This window comes from Labrus mixtus, chromosome 11 (assembly GCF_963584025.1).
Source record: "Labrus mixtus chromosome 11, fLabMix1.1, whole genome shotgun sequence".
In the NCBI taxonomy this organism is placed as follows: domain Eukaryota; kingdom Metazoa; phylum Chordata; class Actinopteri; order Labriformes; family Labridae; genus Labrus; species Labrus mixtus.
Window position 1 is genome coordinate 893,853 of NC_083622.1, and position 18,407 is coordinate 912,259.

The 18,407-nt window shown below is 45.9% G+C and overlaps 1 protein-coding gene across 1 annotated transcript in view; it reads left to right on the forward strand.

Moving 5' to 3' along the window:
* The first annotated feature begins 392 nt into the window (after positions 1 to 392).
* Positions 393 to 18,407, forward strand: part of si:dkey-22o22.2 (putative neural-cadherin 2) — a 146,776-nt gene continuing 128,761 nt past the window's right edge. The window contains exon 1 of the mRNA XM_061049385.1: positions 393 to 1,759. Within this exon, the coding sequence (XP_060905368.1) occupies positions 787 to 1,759 (973 nt within the window). The 5' untranslated portion in view covers positions 393 to 786. The remainder of the gene's footprint in view (positions 1,760 to 18,407) is intronic.

Consider the following 18,407-nt stretch of genomic DNA (forward strand, 5'->3'; position numbering starts at 1 on the left):
GCAGGTTTGAGCTGTTTCAGTGTAAATCACCTGAGATATGAAAAGAGAGAGAAGGGGTCAGAAAGGGGGTGATGAATGGAGACGTTTAACCTCTCTCTCTCTCTCCCTCTCTCTCTCTGTCTTTCTCTCTCACTCCTCTCTCTCCCTCTCTCTCTCTCTGTCTCTCTCTCTCACTCCTCTCTCTCACTCTCTCTCTCTCACTCTCACTCTCTCTCTCTCTCTCTCCATCAACTGACTCAGCATGCCAGAGTGGGCGGGCTCTGCCTTCCTGTCAGTCTGCACCGTTCCTGCCTCCTGATTGGTCCCTCTCCTCCAGGCTGGGCGGGGCTGACGGAGCCACATGGAGCGTGCTGGGAGTCCGCGAGCCCGTCACTCTGCTCGAGACTCTCCGGAGCAACTTCACTTCATCCTCAGCATCATCAGTCCGGGAGATGTTTAAACTGCACTGAGGAGCATTGAGCCTGAATGTGAGGTTTTACTGTCACTTCTGTTCACGGTGACAGAAGACCCGGATATTCTTTCTCTCGTGTGTAAAAGTGTTTTTAAAATTGAATTATTTTAAACTGAAGGAGAACATTGTTGTTTTTGTTTCTTTTTATGCACACTGGATGGACTTCAAGCTCTTAATTTTCACTCATTAAATGGATTCAGGAGGTAATTAGAGATTTCAAATCACAGCACGTTTCTCCATTAGAGGACTTTCTTTGTATATTTTTTAAAGACTGATCCGGATCCGATCTCGTGGCTTTGGCGGACTCTTCCAGCTGAAACGGCTTTAATGGAAACATGACTAAAGCTGCAGCCGGACCGGTTCTCCCGCACAGCCTCTTCCTCCTACACCTGCTCCCCCTGTTACTGCTCCATGCCTCCCCGGTGAGTCTCTCCGCGCTGCCCGGACATCCTACGCGCTTCTTCGGACACATAGCGGAGAACTCCCCGGCCGGGACGCCGGTGGACGGGGTGCTGCTGTCGCTCGGACCCAGCGGCTGCCCCGGAGCGGACCTGCACGCCAGCCTGAAGGGGGATTACGCGTCTGATTTTAGGCTCGTTCATCACCGAGGACACCGGAATCACCGGGGGCATCTGGGTCTGGTCTGCGCCAAAGCTTTGGACCGGGAGTTCATCGCGATGTACGAGCTGACGGTGGATCTGCCTCCGCGCTGCATGAAGAGTGCGGCAGCCGTCCAGGTGGAAGTGTCAGACCGGAACGACAACATCCCGATGTTCACCGGCGGGAACCAGACCGTCGAGGTGGACGAGCTTACGCCGCTCGGCACCGAGCTGGCCCGTTTTGACGCAAAGGACGGAGACGCAGAGAGGAACGGACGCGTCACTTTTTACGCCTCACCGGAGTCTCACCTGCTGCACGTGGTTCCTCAGACCGGGCAGGTGAGGCTGGTCGGGTCCCTGCTCGGGGTCAGTCAGGTGACTCTGCGGCTGTACGTGAGGGACGGCGGGGACGTGGCGCTGACAGGTGAGCCGGTGTTCCTGCGCGTAAAGGTCGGCAGCTCTAGCAGAGCGCGGCGGAAGCCCCGGGCTCTGTCCGAGGAGCTCACCTACACCGTGACCGTCCCGGACCACGTCAGAGTCGGGGACATGGTGTTCACGGTGCCGGATCAGAGGTTCGAGCAGCGCCGCTTCGAGGTGATCTCTGAGGCGGACTCTCCGGTCCAGATCGAGCGGGACTCAGGGCGTCTGTACCTGGCGAGCAGCCTGCGGGAGCCCGCCGAGGTGACGGTGAAGATCCAGAACCTCCGAGGTAAGAACACTAATTTATTTTTTTTGTTGTGCGTAAAAGCGCAGCAGAGAAAAAGTTTCTACCTGCAGAGTTCTGATTGGTTCTGAGAGTCTGCTGCTGCAGCGTCAGGTTTACGTGCTGTTGGATTATCTGATGGTTAACTGCTCGCTTTGTTTTTGAACCAGCTGCTAATTTATGCAGCTTTGTGACATTAAGAGAGATGCTGAAGAAGCAGACGATGAGAGTCTGAATCTGAGTGTTTGGATTTGATTTGACTTGATGTTAGGGTTGCTGCTCTAATCTGCTGTGTTTGGTTTGTTCAGTTTCCTTCTCTTGCAGCTTCATATAAATATTCTTCTTCCTCAAAGTGCAGTTTTGAAAAAAAAGAACAAAGGTTGAAGTTCTCTTTATGATCATTTTCAAGATTCAAGATTTTAATTTGTCACATGCTCATACAGATGTGCAGTGAAATGTAAGGACTGTTCCGCAAGGCCATGAAATAAACACTCAAATTACTAATATAAAAAAGTGTTTTTTTAATTCTCCATATCTCATGGCATGTTTCATATCAGCCAACATGTGAGGAAGCTCCTCTGCTCTCTTTAACATTTGTGTCTACGTTGAAGAGACATTCAGGAGAATATTTCTGCTCAGCCGTGTGTTCTGATTTGATACCTCAGGTGGATTTATAGCATTCAGAGTTAGTTTTATTAGAGGAGACAGGGATGTAACAGTGGTACAGCAAAACACTGATCTGAAGTTTGTGACAGAATTGACTTTAAAATAAGTTGTGTTAGGTGTGTGTGTGTGTGTGTGTGTGTGTGTGTGTGTGTGTGTGTGTGTGTGTGTGTGTGTGTGTGTGTCTTGGCTCGTTTCCAGCACAGTTTGAATCGACCCCAACGGTCACCGTCTGCTTTCTCTTTCATTCATTCCTCACAGCACTACAACACTCCTTACTGCATCAGAGTGTGTGTGTGTGTGTTTAGGTGTGGGAGGGACACACACACACTTACAGAGAGGCTGTGTGTGTGTGTAGCTTGTTTAAGGACAGACACTATGGAAAGTGTTAAGTGTGTGAGGTGAGCAGAGTAAACACATTAAACTCTGTTCACACAGATTTGACTTAAAGTTTATAAAGTCTGAGGCTCTGCTGAACATGGGCGCTGTTTGGATGAAGTTCACTCAAAAAGCCTCATTTTTTAAATCTATGAACAAATGATGTCTTAGTTCCTTCAGAAACTAAGACATTTTTTTATAACCTCAGAGGAAGTTTAGTTCGGTATGTTTCTACAACCGTCATGTTGTATTTATGCTCAATAAGTCTTGACTTGTGAAGACATAAAATATAAAATAATAAAAAATGACCAAAGACTGTCTGGTCCACCGACTCCTCTTGTTCTTCCCTCATCCTTCCCAGTCTGCTCCTCTGTGTTAAGTCCATTGAATGAAAGTATTCCTGTCACCAGACCGCCGGCCTCATTTCTGGACTGTTTTTATGTAAATAAGATAAAAACAGATTCATAAATAAGGACTCTGGGTGGCTGTGGCTTAGTGGTGAAGTCGGTCATCTCTCATCCTGAAGGTTGGGGGTTCTATTCCCAGCTCCTGAAGCCACATGTCCGATGTGTCTTTGGGTTTAAACCTGAGTCGCTCCTGCTGCTCCGTTTCCAGTGTATGAATGTGGAGGTGTGACCTGTGGTGTGAAAGAGCTTTCCCTTAAAGTAGACACGCCCCTAACCCCTTACAGTAGACACGCCCCTAACCCCTTACCGTAGACACGCCCCTAACCCCTTACCGTAGACACGCCCCTAACCCCTTACAGTAGACACGCCCCTAACCCCTTACCGTAGACACACCCATAACCCCTTACAGTAGACACGCCCCTAACCCCTTACCGTAGACACACCCATAACCCCTTACAGTAGACACGCCCCTAACCCCTTACAGTAGACACGCCCCTAACCCCTTACAGTAGACACGTCCCTACCCCCTTACAGTAGACACGCCCCTAACCCCTTACAGTAGACACGCCCCTAACCCCTTACAGTAGACACGCCCCTACCCCCTTACAGTAGACACGCCCCTAACCCCATACAGTAGACATGCCCCTAACCCCTTACAGTAGACACGCCCCTAACCCCATACAGTAGACACGCCCCTAACCCCTTACAGTAGACACGCCCCTACCCCCTTACAGTAGACACGCCCCTAACCCCTTACAGTAGACACGCCCCTAACCCCTTACAGTAGACACGCCCCTAACCCCTTACAGTAGACACGCCCCTACCCCCTTACAGTAGACACGCCCCTACCCCCTTACAGTAGACACGCCCCTAACCCCTTACAGTAGACACGCCCCTACCCCCTTACAGTAGACACGCCCCTAACCCCTTACAGTAGACACGCCCCTAACACCTTACAGTAGACACGCCCCTAACCCCTTACAGTAGACACGCCCCTAACACCTTACAGTAGTCCTTCTCACAGTGCGCTTCTCTCCCTCGTTATTGGACCCAGAGTGACTTAGAGCATATTTCAGATTTCATTACCAACCTTTGCAAATTCAGACTTTAACAGGTTGTTCAAACTGATTCAGGTTTCATGAACGTGTTGGCGTCTCTCTCTCCTTCAGATCCACGTCATGAGATCTGTTTAAAGTTCAGAGGACTTCTTCTTCACTTCATGATGTTTCCATCAGGACCGTGACGTGTGTTTAATAAAAGACAAACACTCTGATTTCTGTGACTAATTGACCGCGGTAGCTGTCAAATACTCACTCGTCAAAAACCCAGTTTTGTAGTAAGAGATAAGCCCCGCCCACTGTGAGCGTCAGGCCGACTTAAACAAAATCAGTTCTGAAGCGGTTTGATAATAAACTGAAGTGAATCAGTGTCGCTCTGAGATGTTTGACAGGATGAAACCACGTCCAGATGCCGTCCTAAACGTCCCCCCCACACACACACTTAAACCCCCCCCCCCCTTCCCCCAAAGTAAATGTTTAACCAAGGGCCTAAACTCTCCACATCTGGACGGCGTGATGTCTCTGTGTCGGCCAATCAGCCGCTCCAAACTGCACCTCTGCTGTTTATTTGTAGAAATTAGTCGTGTTTGCTCACCTGGAGGTCTGAGCGCACGGACAACGCAGGACCAGAGACGCAGACAGGAAGCGGCTGCACGGCTCAGGCAGGCAGATTCTGTGTGTGTGTGTGTGTGTGTGTGTGTGTGTGTGTGTGTGTGTGTGTGTGTGTGTGTGTGTGTGTGTGTGTGTGTGTGTGTGTGTGTGTGTGTGTGTGTGTGTGTGTGTGTGTGTGTGTGTGTGTGTGTGTGTGTGTGTGTGTGTGGACACGGCGCTGAGCATGCTGTAAACCGTCCGGCTGATTGAGGTGACCTGTCCTTCGTCTGCAGTGATTTTGATGTGTGGGAACGAGCTCCGAGCCGCAGCAGCCGTCGTCGTGGTGTCAGGAAGGAAGTCCCGTACTGCACGCTGGCCTCTGATTGGTCAGTTTGCTCTGCAGGTTCTCTCACTGTAGTTTGAACAATCTCCATCAACGAGGTCGTCCAGAGCAGATTATAAAGTGATCAGTGGTTTTTCCTATCATCTTATATGATCTGTAAACACTTTGTAAATGAAACTGATCTTATCTTATATTATCTTATTTAGCCTTGTACATATCAGTCTTTTTTGTTGTTTATTTTTGTGTTTGTTGTTGATATTTAATGTTATACCTTTGTACAAAGAGAGCACAGTTAACCGAAGTAAAAATTCCATGTGTGTTTAAGCACCTGGCCAATCAAGCTGATTCTGATTCTGATAAAATGTTAATACCAGAGCTTTTAGTTTTCACTTCTTATTCGCTGACATCGGTTTAATTAATCAACAACTATCTTGATAAGTGATTAACTCTTCTGGAGAAGAGATCGTCCTCTTCTGTGTCTGTAACAGAAAATCATTTGGTTTGAGATAAATGACACTCTGAGGATGTCATTTGGTTTCTGAAGGAAATGTTACTCTAGATTTCTTAATTTTCTTAAATTCTAAAGAACAAACATCTGATGGATTAATGGACTGGAAGAATTGTTTGTTGAAGCTCTGATCTTAGTCGTAGTCTTTCACACATTTACACTAAGAAGCTTCCAAACTAACCATCAGTACGACCACGGACGATGTTTGAATCAGCCATGTTGTGGTGTTCAGTTTGGTTCACACACACACACACACACACACACACACACACACACAGGTCTCTCTCTCTGACAGGTCGTCCATCAGTGCAGACAGCAGAGACTCTACTCAGTCTGTATGAACTTGACATTCAGTCCATTCACAAACGCACGCTCGCTCGATGCACGCATGCACGCACGTGTTCAGTGTGTGCAGCCTGGATGCCTTCAGGCAGTTTCCTTCCTCTGTCTGTGTAACATAGTTTCCTCCAATCTTTTAAACTCTGTGCTTGAATGGATTCATGAGAAACGTGAGCTGCAAATCGGACGCAGCATTTTTTTTACCGCCGACCCCTTAGAACCCGTAGTTCTCAGCTGGTCGAAGCTTCAGGGCGCTGAACACGGCTCCACGACCGACAGAAGAAGTACAAAATAAAATGTGTGTTTTGGAGAGTAATTAAAGATGTCTGACATAAAGTGAAATAAGATTTACCTCTGAGAAGTCGAGGAGTGGAGCGTACCATAAAAACTGAAGAGGGGTGGCGCCCTGGACTTGACCTTTTCAAACGGGTCCTGATGGGAGTTTTTTGTCCTGACGTGGATGAAGGTGTAAAGTGGATCTGTCAGCGTCGGAATGTTCGCTCAGAGAAACAACCGTCAGAAAACATTGCCGTCAGTCACGTCCGATCAGCTTCAGGAGCGTGGATCTCTTAAACTTTCATGCTTATCTGATGAATATTTCAAGCTCATCAAGCGAACAGCTCGCCGTGTCAGACACGTTTAATCAGAGTCTCATATCTGCAGCCTGCTCGTCTCGTCTTTACGTGTAGCTCCAGTCATCAGCACTAATTAGTCTGCTGCACTGTGTCGGCTCTGTGCAGCGGCCACATTACACCGCTCACTTAGATTACTGACTCCACTCCACCACTTTCTCCTGACGGGAGATTACTGCAAAATGTGGAGAGCTAAACCTTGTCAGACATGACGAGGGATTTGAATGAATCCGGACTAAATAACGCGTCAAAGTGAATCAAATGATGTGAATGTTATTGATTTCTTGAACGTTGCGGTTCCTCGAGAGACCGCTCAAAGATGGTAAAACATAAGGGACGATTCAAATCAGCAAAACCAATAATAAGTGATTCCACTTCTCTTAAAGAGGACATATGATCCCCCTCCTCCACCTTTTCAAACAGTCCTCTCCTCCACCTTTTCAAACAGTCCTCTCCTCCACCTTTTCAAACAGTCTCCTCCTCCACCTTTTCAAACAGTCCTCTCCTCCACCTTTTCAAACAGTCTCCTCCTCCACCTTTTCAAACAGTCCTCTCCTCCACCTTTTCAAACAGTCCCCTCCTCCACCTTTTCAAACAGTCCTCTCCTCCACCTTTTCAAACAGTCCCCTCCTCCACCTTTTCAAACAGTCCTCTCCTCCACCTTTTCAAACAGTCCTCTCCTCCACCTTTTCAAACAGTCCCCCTCCTCCACCTTTTCAAACAGTCCTCTCCTCCACCTTTTCAAACAGTCCCCCTCCTCCACCTTTTCAAACAGTCTCCTCCTCCACCTTTTCAAACAGTCCTCTCCTCCACCTTTTCAAACAGTCCCCTCCTCCACCTTTTCAAACAGTCCCCCTGTGGTCTAAATGAAACATCTGTGCTTTGTTCAAAATATAACATGAATCAAGCACCAGAGGAGGTTTGTGACCCTGTATAAACCAGCTCTCTCAGAACGCTCCGTTTTGGTGTGTGTGTCTCTTTAAATGTAATGACCCCCCCCCCCTGAGTTTTCCCAGTAGACATCACTCCTCTGTAGAGAGAATAAAAAAAAATAAAAAATGGCCGACCTGAGCAAAAGTTTTGTTCTAGGCTGGGGGTGGAGTCCATGGGTGGAGATACCAGGGGAGGGGAGGGAATTTTATTTACCAGAATCCCACTGTGACATCACAAGGAGAGCACATTTGAAACAGAGCATTTTTCTCTGTGTTGTAAGACTTATGCAGACCACAAACAAAGGACTGGATGGTTTATTTCACATGTTGTGGGTCAGTAGACTCTCAGGTTACACAGATAGATGTTCAGACTGTAGAAGAGGATTATTCAGAATATGTCTCCTTTAAATCTGAATGGAGGTACAGACATGGCTGCAGCAGGTGAAGATTTAGCGGTGGGAGCTGCCAACCAGTTTAGCATTTTACTTTTAATCAGTAAAAGATTACCATTCTGATAAACGAGTGGACGGTCTCTCTCTTTGGTTTCCTTCTATGGTTTTGCGAGCAGTTTGTCTCCACACCGGCTTTGCAGGTTTCAGCCGTCATCACGTCTTTGTACATTCCTATTGATTCAGCGATGGCGTTATAATGGTGTCCCAGTCTGTGACTTCACATTGTGTTTCAGCGTTGCAGATGCACGTCACAGCTGGAGCTCCACATACACACACACAGTCAGACATGCACACACACACAGCGCTACGTCTCCATGCTAACTCCGTTGAAACTGTATCGTCCCTGTATCGCCTCACAGAAGTCACAAGGGAGATCACTTTATGCCTCGTTTGATTTCTTTACCAGACTACTTGCTAAGGAGCTAACAGTGTACGCTAACAGATCATCACTTTGGATAGCTGAATGCAACATTAGGACTTTTCAAAGATGCTAACATTGCTTACTGTGTTGAGGCAAGTTATGCTAGTGTTAGCTATCGACCTTATATCCATTTGAATGCAGTCTTAGATTGAATCCTTTCTCAGGTATTTGTTGACTCGTCTCCTACGATGGACGAGGGAAGTTGTAAACTGGTCTAAGATCAGCCTGACTTGCTACAAAGAATGGAAGAACAGGAAATCTGTGACCCTGACTCCAAAAAGAAAAACAAAGCCAGAAACTCGGAGCACAGACCTTTTGTTTCCCCCGGCGCCATTAGCTGTAATAAACGTGTAAATATGCGTATTAAAAATGTGAAAATTGTTCCTGTTGGCTTCAATTAATGCAGCTAGCTCCTCACCGACAGGCTTGTTCCCTCATTAAACTGCTGCTGCAACACGGTTAAATATGATTAATTATTGTGGTCAAAGTGTGTGTTTGTAATCCACACAGTGGTATACACACACACACACACACACACACACACACACACGGCCTCGCTCCGTCAGCCTCCTCTCTGCACAGATTCTGTGCCTGCAGCCCCGAGGTGACAAACACACGCTGGCTTTTCTCTCTCCTGTTTGTTCTATTGTCTTTATTTCTGGATTTAGCCCGAGGCCTGAAGCAACCTGCCATCGCACCACATGTGTGTGTATGTGTGTGTGTGTGTGTGTGTGTGTGTGTTGGTGTGTGTATGTGTGTGTGTGTAACACCACAGGACTGCATGTCCTCGAGGCTGCTGAGCTTCACAGTGATTGTGTGTTTGTCAGTGTCACATACATTGATCACACCAGCCTCAGTGTGCATGTTTGTCTGTTGGTATTTCATCGTGTGTGTGTGTGTGTGTGTGTGTGTGTGTGTGTGTGTGTGTGTGTGTGTGTGTGTGTGTGTGTGTGTGTGTGTGTGTGTGTGTGTGTGTGTGTGTGTGTGTGTGTGTGTGTGTGTGTGTGTGTGTGTGTGTGTGTGTGTGTGTGTTGTATAGCTGCAGGATAAATTATTGTGACCACTCGCTGAAGCTCCCCAGAATGACCTTTTTAAAAGGCAAAAAAGCGCCAACACTCACATAAATAATGGTCCATATTCATCACATTTAGCATTTAGCATGAGCCGCTCTGAATAAAAAATAAAAACACTAAATCCATTTGAATAATTTTTTTTTAGAAAAACACAAGAGGTGAACGCCACAGTCGGTTTAACGGTGGTTAGAAAAAACGTCCACTGATCCAGTCCGTACATCGACATGGTGTTAGAGTAAAAACGTATTGCGTCAGTCCGACTCAAACTGGAGTTTTAAACGTAAACAACTGAAATCGTACTCAGTGGATTTCCTCAAAGTCGGACTAACGCACCTCGATTATTTGGTTAGGGGAGGAGTCTCTTTACTCCCTACTCTTTAGCATGTTTACACATCAACTGCACGCTACGTTAGTGAATATTGACTTGTATTGATATCCAAACCAGTTACTGATGGGTTTAAAAAATGTTAGCTGCACATTAGCTTTGTTGTCCAAACGCAGAGGACAATAGGGGCGGCTGTGTCTCTCAACCGGAAGGTCGGGGGTTTGATCCCCAGCTCCTGCAGTTACATGTCCGATGTGTCCTCGGGCAAGACACTTAACCCCAAGTTCCTCCCGCTGCTTCTTTAGCGGTGTATGAATGGATGAGTTAATACTGATGGACTCTTTACTCAGCGGCCTCTACCATCAGTGTGTGAATGTTTATGAATGGATGAGTTAATACTGATGGACTCTTTACTCAGCGGCCTCTACCATCAGTGTGTGAATGTTTATGAATGGATGAGTTAATACTGATGGACTCTTTACACAGCAGCCTCTACCATCAGTGTGTGAATGTGTATGAATGGATGAGTTAATACTGATGGACTCTTTACTCAGCGGCCTCTACCATCAGTGTGTGAATGTTTATGAATGGATGAGTTAATACTGATGGACTCTTTACTCAGCGGCCTCTACCATCAGTGTGTGAGTGTATATGAATGGATGAGTTAATACTGATGGACTCTTTACTCAGCGGCCTCTACCATCAGTGTGTGAGTGTGTATGAATGGATGAGTTAATACTGATGGACTCTTTACTCAGCGGCCTCTACCATCAGTGTGTGAGTGTGTATGAATGGATGAGTTAATACTGACGGACTCTTTACACAGCGGCCTCTACCATCAGTGTCTGAATGTGTATGAATGGATGAGTTAATACTGACGGACTCTTTACACAGCAGCCTCTACGATCAGTGTCTGAATGTGTATGAATGGATGAGTTAATACTGACGGACTCTTTACACAGCGGCCTCTACCATCAGTGTGTGAATGTGTATGAATGGATGAGTTAATACTGACGGACTCTTTACTCAGCGGCCTCTACCATCAGTGTGTGAATGTGTATGAATGGATGAGTTAATACTGACGGACTCTTTACTCAGCAGCCTCTACCATCAGTGTCTGAATGTGTATGAATGGATGAGTTAATACTGACGGACTCTTTACTCAGCGGCCTCTACCATCAGGGTGTGAATGTGTATGAATGGATGAGTTAATACTGATGGACTCTTTACACAGCGGCCTCTACCATCGGTGTGTGAATATGTGTGAATGGATGAGTTAATACTGATGGACTCTTTACTCAGCGGCCTCTACCATCAATGTGTGAATGTGTATGAATGGATGAGTTAATACTGATGGACTCTTTACTGACGGACTCTTTACACAGCAGCCTCTACCATCAGTGTGTGAATGTGTATGAATGGATGAGTTAATACTGACGGACTCTTTACACAGTGGCCTCTACCATCAGTGTGTGAATGTGTATGAATGGATGAGTTAATACTGATGGACTCTTTACACAGCAGCCTCTACCATCAGTGTGTGAATGTGTATGAATGGATGAGTTAATACTGACGGACTCTTTACACAGCAGCCTCTACCATCAGTGTGTGAATGTGTATGAATGGATGAGTTAATACTGATGGACTCTTTACACAGCAGCCTCTACCATCAGTGTGTGAATGTGTATGAATGGATGAGTTAATACTGACGGACTCTTTACACAGCAGCCTCTACCATCAGTGTGTGAATGTGTATGAATGGATGAGTTAATACTGACGGACTCTTTACACAGCAGCCTCTACCATCAGTGTGTGAATGTGTATGAATGGATGAGTTAATACTGACGGACTCTTTACACAGCAGCCTCTACCATCAGTGTGTGAATGTGTATGAATGGATGAGTTAATACTGACGGACTCTATACACAGCAGCCTCTACCATCAGCGTGTGAATGTTTATGAATGGATGAGTTAATACTGACGGACTCTTTACACAGCAGCCTCTACCATCATATTATTTCTAGTCTTAGATTTTTGTACATATTTCCTGAAGTCGCTTGTAAAATTTCACGTTTGTAGGAGAGCTTACATTATTTATCCAACAAAAGGCAGCTTTAATAACAATAAATATAATAATACAAAATGTTCAATGCCTTGCTCAAGGGCACATCGGCAGTGCTCAGGAAGTGATTCCCCACATGTCCTGTCTTTATGCTAAGCTAGGCCTGAGTCTAGCTGTTAGAAACAATATTTATATTTGTCTTACAGGTTGATAATGAGTGCCGCCTTTAGGGGGCGCTAGCTGGACTTTATATTCACTTTGTACAGTTAGTCCTTCCTCCCTGTCCTCGCCCCCTCTGTACTTTTCCACCACTCTGCCCCCTCATCTGTTCTGCATCTATCTGTAGTCCTAATAGCTTATTGACAGCCAATCAGCAGTCGCCTCAGGCGCCACCGCTCGCAGATGACCAAGTAGGACAAGGTCGTCCCATCTAGTCTGAAATGATCGACACATGACGTGCCACATGCACACAACGTAGAGCCGCTTCTGATTGTTCTATATTTGTTCGGGCTCATTTTGAAAGATGTTTTCTTACCTGATCTAAAATCATCGAGCTCGTACCATCAGACTCCCCGCCGTGCAGCTCCGGAAACAAACATCAGAAAGATTATATTTCACCACAAAGCAGCTGAAATCTAAAACACAATAAAGTCATTTAAAAGCTGTTCTGACAGTTGTGTTTAATCTACAGATGTGAACATGTTGTGGTAGATTTAGACAGGTCTACCTCAAATTATCATGCCAGCTAATCCACCGTAATATCATTCTTCATGCTAAGCTAGGCTAACTGCATCTTGCTCCCAACACAAATAAAGGAGGATTTTTGTGTCCCCTCGTTCAAAGCGGTAAAATGATCTCTTTTCTGATCCCGTCCCGTCCTGTACGTGTTCGATAAATTATGCCCTGCATTCTTTTCACAGCGCCGTCACATTATTAGATTTTAAAGCTTTGATACCATACTGGTAAAAATCAAACGATATGGATCCTCGTTTTAATGAAACAGAAACTAAAAGTGAAGTCCTCAGCGCTCAGAAAATTGTAATTTCTTGTTTTTAATCACAGAAAGTTGCCACAAACTCCTGGACACCGTGCACCTTGTTGTTGGCATTAAATTAAAACAGGGTGTCTAATTTTTCAAAACAAAACAGTGTTTCAATATTTGGTATGTTGTCTTTGTGCTATGTTTTGATCAAATCATGGGTCTGTATGTTTTGAAAATGAGCTCATTCTGTTTTTATTTCCATTCTACACAACGTCCCGACTCGTTAGGTAATGTGCCTGTAGTATTATTCATTGTTGATGGTGAGATGGTGAGATGGTGAGATGGTGTGAGGCAGAAAGTCAGCCATCGAACCTGTGAGCCTTTTTCTTCTGCCACGTTAACCTTCATAGAGAGCGACGGATGAAACATCAGAGGTGAGAAACTAGAAAGTGAGGTGCTATGACCTGTGAGAAACAACCTGAAAACACCTGATCCTCTCACATGCACACACACACTCTCTCTCTCTCACACACACACACACACACACACACACACAGATATAAACATGGAGCCCTACAGATGTGTCCCACAGAGCCTCCCGCCTGGAAACACACCTGGTTTACTGCTCCAGTCAACCTAACACACATGCATAAATACACACACACACACACACACACACACACACACACACACACACTCCTTACCTGCCCCTGAATATTTCTCTCTCTATCTGTATCATCACATCACACTCACTAACTTCTGCAGCCAACTATCAGATGTGAAGAAACCTTCATCTGTTCATTAAGGAGGTCTGGGTCCGACTTCAGAGGAGACACACACACACACACACACACACACACACACACACACACACACACACACACACACCACAGAGGTCTCTGGTGAGGCCCTGAGTTGAGCAAAGTGTTGATCAAGGTTTTGGCCTGTGTTTGTGTGTAGCTGTGAATGATGTTTGTGGATGACAAATTTTGGAGTTTGGACCCAAATTTTGGTCACACACTGAGGTCGCCTTCACATGTGAAGTCCAGTGCACTTGTTTTGATTCAGAGATGATGTTGTCACATTTTTGCATTTTGCAGGCTTTGAATGAACTTTCTCTTGTGTCTCTGAGCAGCTGCATTGTTTTGGTCAGCTCTCCCGTTATGACCTCAGAGTGTACGAGGAGGGCCGCTAGAGAAGAAGAGTATTTTGAGGTTCTTGTGGAGCTGCAGCGGATGTTTTTTGCTTATAAGAAAATAAGACTTTAACGCTCAGCGAGGAGGACAGGACGTGTTCAGACGGAGCCTCCGAGTGTGAACACGGATTATATAACACAAGTGAACAGAGACGTCTTTTCTCCCCGCTTTAGTCGAGCTGTTCCTCTCGCTGTCCTGCACCGACACACTCCCATGATACAAACTGACTTCCTCCCCCCCCCCCTCTCTCTCTCTCTCTCTCTCTCTCTCTCTGTCTCTCTCTCTGTCTCTCTCTCTCTCTCTGTCTCTCTCTCTGTCTCTCTCTCTCTCTCTCTCTGTCTCTCTCTCGCTCTCTCTCCCCCTCTCTCTCTCTCTCTCTCTCTATCTGTCTCTCTCTCTATATCTCTCTCTCTTCCCCTCTCTCTCTCTGTCTCTCTCTCTCTCTCTCTGTCTCTCTCTCTATATCTCTCTCTCTTCCCCTCTCTCTCTGTCTCTCTCTCTCTCTCTGTCTCTCTCTCTCTCCCCCTCTCTCTCTCTCTATCTGTCTCTCTCTATCTATCTCTCTCTCCCTCTCTGTCTCTCTCTCTCTCCCCCTCTCTCTCTCTCTATCTGTCTCTCTCTCTGTCTCTCTCTCTTCCCCTCTCTCTCTCTGTCTCTCTCTCTCTCTGTCTCTCTCTCTCTCTCCCCCTCTCTCTCTCTCTATCTGTCTCTCTCTATCTATCTCTCTCTCTCCCCCTCTCTCTCTCTGTCTCTCTCTCTCTCCCTCTCTATCTCTATCTCTCGCCCTCTCTCTCTGTCTCTCTCTCCCTCTCTCTCCCTCTCTCTCTCTCTCTCGCTCCCTCTCTCTCTCTCTCTCTCTCTCTCTCTGAGGGATGGAGGGATGAAGAAGAATCTGCAGTCGACTCAGACTTTACTTCTCCTCCAGTAACTGAACCACAATGATGTTTACTTAAAAAAAATCTCCACTCAGGGTTGAACACACACACACACACACACACACACACACACACACACACACACACACACACACACAAACAAATAACGACCTCAGCTGTGTGTACGTGTTTGTTAACATGTACGTGTGAGATGTCACACATCTGTTTTCTGCATGTTAGCCCCCTCCCCCACAATGCAAACACACACACACACACACACACACACACACACACACCCTCAGGGCTGTTGCACATCATTGTGTGTGCTCATGTGTGTGTTGACGTGTTCTCACTAATTGTCTCCCATCACACTCTGCTGCTGTTGTTCTCTTACAGCTGAGGAACCAGAAACAGATTGATGGATGGAGCTGCTCGTGTGGCTGCAGATATTCAAAGAGTTTTCCGGCTGCAGACTCAGTGTGTGTGTTGTATTAGTGTGTGTGTGTGCACGCTGCATGTGAGCAGCAGAAAGAGTAGAAGCCCCGCGCTGCATTCAGGATCCTACGTCTGTAAGAGTACAAAAATATGAGCATCGTTTCACACACAAAGAACACACAGAGTGAAAAATGACCCACTTCTATATTTGATCACTAGTTTGTCATTGGTGCATTAAAGATGGCGTTTGCAATTTTTACCCAGAATCAGTGCGCTCCACCAACTGTCCAGTTCCTCTGCAGGACAACATCAATCCTCACTCTTATGCACAGGCCTCCACGAGCGAGCTAACAAGAGCACTAGGGGGAGGGACCAAATATCAGTACGTCGTCCTTCTGAGTCATGTGATACAGTAATCGAATCACTGGTGTCAGTTATCGATATTTTAATTAAAACATACTGCTGTTATGTCTCACTACTTCATGTCTCACCACGGGGACGATTAGGACATGAGTTAGGGGAACATGGACAAAAGTTAGTTGACCAATTAAGAAGTTTACAGCAGGATAAAAGAAGAAGAGAGACATCAGTGAAAAAAGATGATTTATGATAAGAGACCAAATCATATAGTCACTAAACACACTAATTCTGCCCTTTACCTTTTAGTTTAGCACGTTTTCAGCTAATCAGAGAGTGTGATGTAACATCATGTGTTTGTCGAGCAATATGTCAATTATTTCAGAATCTGAAAAGTGATGTTATCGTCATTTTGGGCTAAATATCGGGTATTGAATGGTATTGTGAGTTACCCTGTTACTTCCACCCCTAGTGAGCACACACACGCAGGTAGCTGCTAACTGTTGCTAACATGTAAATGAATAAAGTTCTTTGATGTGACTGGTTGTAAAAAGTGGAGCTCAGACTTGTTGGACGGTCTGTTAGTCCAGTAACTCTCAGAGATTATTAGTCTGATATTTACAGGAACAAATCTCCAACAGGCTCCAACAGCACAAACACGGCCCAGAGGTCAAAGGTCAGGGACTGAATCAGCTGAGGTGACACCTAGCAGACAGCTAGCAGCTCCCTCCTGTCACTCAAAGAGGCCACGCCCCCAAAATCGACAACACTTTACGCCTTTAATTCAGCCTGTAGAGTTTTCATGAATAGAGAAACGAGCTCTAGAGGTCTGAACTGTTTTTGTAGCCGGCTGTTATTTACTTAAGCTGTTTGACATTTTAACACGGGGCTCTATGGAGACTGAGTCACTCAGACAGCCTCAAGTGGTCACTTGTGGAACTGCTGGTTTTTTCTTGCCCTTCAGTGTTTTTCTTTCTCCTTCAGCTGCAGACTTTGCTCGATGTGTTTGCACAGTCCTGACTCTGTAAGTGGGAAACAGAGTCTCTGTGACTGAACAATGGTTGCCTGCAGACATTCTGTTGCTGTTGTTGTGATGTTAGCTGCAGCAGAGCTCCGTGTTCTTCTGGCTGGAGCTGCTGTTCTGGCTCTGGGAAGCCGTCTCTTCCTCTCTGCCTCACAGAGGGTAACGCCTGAGCAGTGCATGTTGCTGCTCGCTTTTCATTTTCTCTCCCTTAAAAAACTTTCTGTGTCTATTTAAGATTTCTAAATACAAACAATGTGCAGTATGTTCCTCGTGTTTTGGAGAGCTAATACTTTCTTCTGAAAGCTGCTCTGACACAAAACTAACTAAACAGTGATGCTCAACCCGAGGCTCTCGGGCCACATGTGGCTCCTTGAGGTCCTACTTGGAGAAAAAAATCCAAAGTAATTATTTAAAAAAGGGAAAACATTGTCAGCAGAAATGATTCTTTGCAAGGCATGTCGCTGTGTTTCCAAAACATATTTTAGGAAAGAAAGAGATTTTTTGATTGTGGCTTTTGACGACCAAGTCAACAGAGGCAAACATAAACCAGAAAATAAACATTACTGCCTCAGTTGTGACACACTGATTGACCACTGTCGTTTCCTTTGAGCTCATCCTGCATGTTAAAGCATCTTAAACACAAATCAATGATAAAATCAGAGTTTAGACTTTTTAATCCTTGTTCTTGTTGATTGGATTGTTCAGTGAAAATATTCTAAAGAGAGGATCAGACACTTCGTCTTCCTCTCTGCTTGTGATCAGATGAATCCTCCCTGTAAAGTTTCTGAGGCCGCCAGACGTCACTTATCATGACAGAAACTTCCAGTAGAGACAGACTGAAGGAGTCTCTGCAGTGTGAAGCGCTTTGTGAGCAGCGATATGTCACTTTTTATCCAGCAGCACTTTGTGACCTTCACTCATCCCCGCGGCGTGGAGAATCAACTTAACAACCTTAAAGTCTCCAGAGCTGCAGCCTGCCCATCAATCGGCACCATGACACTCCTCCTCCTCCTCCTCATATCTTCCTCTCCCTCGTCTCCCCCGGGCTCTCCCCCCGGGGGGAGACGAGGACGAGCGGACGGAGAGATGAAGTGAAGTGAGCCCTCGGCTCTCTCTTCCTTCGCTCCCAGTCAAGGTCGCTCCGCTGGTTTTAAAAAAGAATTCTCCGCTCGGAGCTTATCCGCCCTGAACTCGTCTCTGCAGGGCCGGCGTCAGGGGGGGGGGAATGTGATCCCTGTCCTCTAAAATAGCCCCCCCCCCCCCCCCCCCCCAAACCCACCATCTCTGACACCACCATCTACCAGAGCAGCAGGAAGTCTTTAAAGTAAATTTTTAATTCATAAAGAATTGTCGATTTAATAACATAACCTCAGTGTTAAGCTAGCAGAGAGAATCACTCCCATGATTCCCCGCCAGCCTCGACGTCATATGTTGTTATTGTTTTGATGAAGAGCCCCCTGGTGGCTGAATCTACAAACTGTGCCTTTAATCATTCAAAACATAAAAAATCATAATTCAAAAACTAAGTATCTCCATGCTCAGCGGTCCTGCATGATGGACGCTACAAAGACATCATGAGTTGGTCAAAAAGACAAATATTT